Below are 5,154 nucleotides of genomic sequence, written 5' to 3'. Positions count from 1 at the left end.
TTCATTTATTTGTTAAAAAAAATGTGGTTCGGTTCATTTATTTTTGTTATAAAAACCGGTTCAGATCATTTACTTTCATTAAAAAAGTAGTTCGGGTCGTTTATTTTGGTTAAAAAGGTGATTCGATTTGTTTAGTTTTATTCGATTTGGCTCATTTACCACAGGTTAAATAAATGAGAAATAAAAAGTTACTATTTTGTATTGGCTTAATGGAAAAAACAAACCGTGTTCATGAAAGTGCTAAAATAGCATGATTTTGGAAACATTAGGTGTTGACATACAAGAAATTTTAAAATGGTACTAAAGTTGCATAGTTAGTCAAACCTCATTTATGAAAATGATACTTAACTTAATAATAAATAAAATTCACACTATGTCATAACTCAATTGACAAAATGGTTTTGACTCATCATTCATAGATAGCTAGAATGAATGAGATAGGAGATTATGAATTAGAGAAATGTAGGCTTGACACCTAAAGTTTCAACAATTTCTTTTATAATTAATATAGTAAGCTTTCTTTTTACCTTTAATAATTTTGTGTCTTTATTTCAAATAATGGCGTTAATTATTTTTTTTTCATTTGACAATTCCCGTGTAATACACGGGTTCAAAAGCTAGTACTTAATAGTTAAAAAAATGATCAAGAATACGAAGAGAAGAAAATATTGGCGTACCTGAAAGCTTAGCGCACTCTCAAGCTCCTTCATCACGACTTGCATTGTAGGCTGCTTGGCGGCTTCTCCCAAACATCGATATGCAATTTTTAAAAACATGTTCAAAGAGTCTTGATCAGGTCCTCCACTAGAAGTGAAAATGTCTTCATCAGTTCCTTCCTTTAGCTTTGGATCTATTATTCTATCTATGGTTCCCTCGTTGAAACATTGGTGTACAATGTGCGCAAGCCCTTTGTCATTTTCTTTCATATAAACGGGATCATATGCCACCCTCCCACAAAATATTTCAAAAAGAACAACCCCAAAAGAGTAAACATCTGATTTTCTTTTCAATGTCTTTGCATATTCCGGATCTTTATACACTTTTGTGTGTGCCTCCTGATCTGTTGGAGGCAACTTGAATATCTCTAGGTAAACAATTTTCACATCAAAGTTCTTGTCTAACAAAATGTTGGCACTGTTTATATCGTTGTGACTTATGCTTTGCTGGTTCTCCATCTTGGAATGAAGGTGCTCGAGACCACATGCAATTTTAAGGCATATGTGTAGACGTTGGGTCCATGTAAAACTACATGCACTATTTAAATAGTCGCGGAGGCTTAAAGGAACATGTTCATAGACAAGGATCAATTCATCACCTTCGTCGCAAAAGCCAAGAAGAGAGGATATGTTGGGATGCTTATAACTAGCACACATTTCAAGTTCTGCAAAAAAAATACGTTTTCTTGGCCCGCCTTTTGTAATAGTGAAGCGATTTATAGCTACAGTGATATGTTTCTTCGATGGTTCATCGTTGTTCTTCCCTTCCATTGCTAACAAACCATTGTTGCCAAAATGATCAAGTTCAGCTTTGTACACCTTATTATTTGAATCTAAACCAATGTAGTATGTTTCAGCAAAGTTCTCGGTAGCCAACATTATATCACTGAGCCGGAACCTCCATAGTACAATTGTTTCCCCCTGCAACATTGTGTATTATAATGAATGAGAATGTTGTACACATTGGCAAGGACGATGACTATAAAACCTTAGTTTTACTCAAAATCCGTCAATGTAAGGGAGTCGCGACAGTGGGTGCAAGCTATGAAAGAAGAAACGGATTCATTTGAGAACGACAAAACTTTGGTTTTGCAAAGTTTCCACAAAACAACAAAGCTCTATGGGTTGAAGGATTTGCATGATGATACAAAAAAAACACGGTTAATGGTCAAAGGGTACAGCATAAACATGGGGTCGACTACAATGAGATCTTCTCACTAGTTGGTGCTTAGTATTGTAGACTCGTAGTTGCAGATGACTTGCATCTAACTAGAGATCTTGATGTAGATATTTACATGTCATAACCCAAGGGCTTTTAGATAACTGGGAAGGAATGCATGGTTTAGGAATTAAAGAAGAGTTTATCTAGTCTAAAACAAGCTCCAAGGCTATGGTATTTGAAGTTTGGCCTTCATGATCAGGAATGGCTATAAAAGATTTTAGATGGGCCATTATAGCTACTTGTTTAGGTATATGATATGTTAATAGCTGGATTAGACAACAAATAACTCAAGAAGTTGAAGAAACGCAAGTCGGAAGAATTCGGAATGTAAGAACTAGGTGCAACAAGATGAGTGGTATTATCAGAGAAGAAAATTTAGCACTATCCCAACAAAGTACACCAGAAAAGTAGCCAGTAAAGAAGTTCGGCTTGCATAATGCCAAGTATTGGTTAAATTAAAGTTAACTTAGTTCATATTAGGGTGGTGGCATTAATGGGGGCGGGAGCCAGGCGATGTCAGCGGGAACACTGCCCAGCCTGTGGTACCGAGAAAAATGAAGCCGCAGCAGGGACTCCATGCACGCCGAAGATCATGCTGAACAAAGGAGAAAAATAGGCAGATGGAAGGTGCAGTATATGTGGCAGTTGATGTTAATTATATTCAAACCGGTGTGTCCTCAACTGCTGAGTCGGTTGAATTTGGTGGCTGCCAACTGTCTATCAAATGTGAGTGTGGGGGTGGGTCGATGGGTGGGGGGGGGGGGGGTTGAGTTCATTGGGGAACCACAATGAAATAGGGAACCGAGGAACTATTGACCAAACGAATTCCGATTGATGTTTACTCTGTTATAGTCGTTGTTTTTAAAATCTCTTGCACCTAGGGGACTAGCTAGCCAACCCTTAGCATTTTTACTGGACCTTGCGACTTTGACTATCATCAGGATATGTGAAATAAATGTTTGTGCTTTACGTATCCTAAACCAAAGAAGATTGAATCCTACTACGTTAATGAGCAGAGTATGTTTTAAAAGGAAACAAGAATATGAAGAGAAATATTGTAATTTGTTTTAAATATCAACTTACTTGCAAGTTTAATGCTTTCTGAAGTTTCTCGATGATGTCTTCCATTGTTGGACGCCTGGCTTGAGTTTCTGCCAAACATCGATAGGCAATTTCTGAAAATGTATCAAAAGAATCTTGGTTAGGTCCTCTATTTAAAGTAAAAGTGTAATCATTATCTTCTTCAATTATTTTAGGATCTATAAGTTCCTTTAGTGTTCCTTCATTGAAGCGTCTCCTAGCAATGGGTGCAAGGCCCTTCTCATTTTCACCAATGTAAACTGAATCATAGGCCAAACTCCCAGATAGGACCTCAAATAAAACTACTCCAAAGGAGTAAATATCAGATTCCCTTTTATACTTGTATGTAGTCAAATATTCTGGATCCATATAAACCTCAGTTCCTGCAATATTTTTTGTATAGACAGTGCTAGCTTGTTGCTTCATATGATTGAATTTGGAGAGCCCAAAGTCAGCAACTTTTGCCTTCAGATTTTCATCTAATAGAATGTTCTCACTCTTTATATCTCTATGTATTATCCTTGGTTTTCCCTCCATGTTGGTGTGAAGGTAATTAATCCCATGAGCAATACCAAGACAATTTGTATTCTTTGGCTCCATGTAAGATTGACCGTTTTACCCCCGTTACCCAAATAATCACTCAGGCTTCCATTGAAAGCGTACTCAAACAATTATCATTTCACGAGCTTCTCTAGAAAAGCCAAGAAGAGAGACGACATTTGGATGCTTACAACTAGTTAGCAGTTCAATTTCTGTTAAGAACCCTTGTTTGCCTTGCTCGTCTGCTCTACTAAAAATGCGTTTTATAGCTACAGTCTTGTTTATCTTGGGTAGTTCATCTTTACACCTCCATTCCACTGATGACAAAAAATGAGTATTTAAAACTTCAAGTTCTGCTTTGTATACTATACCATACCCGCCAGACCCAACAGAGTATGCCTCATCGAAATCATTTGTGGCCTGCCTAATTTTGCTTAGTGGGATCTTCAAAAGGTCCATCTACAAAATTATGCATTAAGTGAGAATGAGAGTTTTGGATCTTGTACATGTTAATGTTAGTAAGGAAGCAAGAATGAAAATGAAACTAGAATATGCACCGAGTACTAATGAACAGATTTTAACATAAAAATAATTACAAGTTGTTTCAGTTATGATTTCATCTATTGCTCATTATTGTTTTGTTTCCAATTTCCTTTGTAGGATGAGGATCTATTTACATATTGAAACTTCATAAGATGATGAATACTAGTCTGTGGTTTTGAATCTATTTCAATTATCTTGATAACATTACTTTCTACTCTAACATAGTGATATCAGTTCATCACGATTAAAGAACGTGTGTGATAATCTTCTTTGCTTCCTTCTTGACATGGCAGAAGCTACTACAAGTGTAACCCAATCTTCAATTCCCATTTTAAAAGGGGCCGCTGATCTAATGTTAGGTGTGGAGTCAAACTATTTTCAGTGTCAATTGGGTAGTTTTAACGAGCTATCAAAATCCAAGCCAACTTATTTTCAGGTGTTTTTTGGTTCCAAGTTTTGGCTGTAGGACAACCCTAAAGGTCTTTCGTAGAACAAGGGAATGAAATGTACAAGGTAATGGAATGGACAAAGGACTGTAATGGACGAGGTAATAGAATGAATAAAGGAATGGATTGCATCATTACCATTCCATCAAAATGTTTGGTTAACATGCGAGAAGGGAATAAATCATTACTTTGTACCGTTGGGTATGCATGAAAAGACGAAGGAATATAAATAGTGGGGTGCGGCGCTCGGTGGTGGCGGGCAGTGGATGAAAATGGTGGTTACTGGTGGCAGGTGGTGGCGGTGGTGAACGGTGCATGCGAGGGAGGGTGGTGGCAATGGCGATTTGTGCGGTGGTATTGGGCACCGGGGGCGATGATTGATGGCAGTGATGAGAGGTGGTGATGGGCGGCGCATGATATACGATGGTTGTTGGCGGTGGTGGTGGGAGATGGGTTGTAACGGCGGTTGATGGTAGTAGTGAGTGGTGGTGAGAGGGAGGTGGAGGTGATGTAGGGTGAAAAAAAATTAAGAGGGTGGATGGAATTAATTTGAGGTGTTCTACGGAGAATGAAATCCATAACCATACCTACAACCACACACAATATA

General features: G+C 37.7%; 1 protein-coding gene across 1 annotated transcript; it reads right to left on the bottom strand.

Annotated features, from left to right (window-relative positions):
* Positions 1-445: 445 nt before the first annotated feature.
* LOC143547657 (putative serine/threonine-protein kinase PBL25) lies at positions 446-3,618 on the bottom strand. Its single transcript, XM_077039032.1, has 3 exons — positions 3,022-3,618; positions 678-1,637; positions 446-475 (listed from the first exon to the last, which is right to left on the bottom strand). The coding sequence occupies exons 1-3, from the start codon at positions 3,616-3,618 to the stop codon at positions 446-448; spliced, it is 1,587 nt and encodes a 528-aa protein (XP_076895147.1).
* Positions 3,619-5,154: the final 1,536 nt, after the last annotated feature.

The sequence above is a fragment of the Bidens hawaiensis genome, unplaced genomic scaffold (genome assembly GCF_021521415.1).
Source record: "Bidens hawaiensis isolate Kalapana, Puna unplaced genomic scaffold, B.hawaiensis_p1.1 tig00014774_1, whole genome shotgun sequence".
Classification (NCBI taxonomy): domain Eukaryota; kingdom Viridiplantae; phylum Streptophyta; class Magnoliopsida; order Asterales; family Asteraceae; genus Bidens; species Bidens hawaiensis.
The sequence above is the reverse complement of the archived record's forward strand: the minus strand, read 5'-3'. Positions and strand labels throughout refer to the sequence as shown.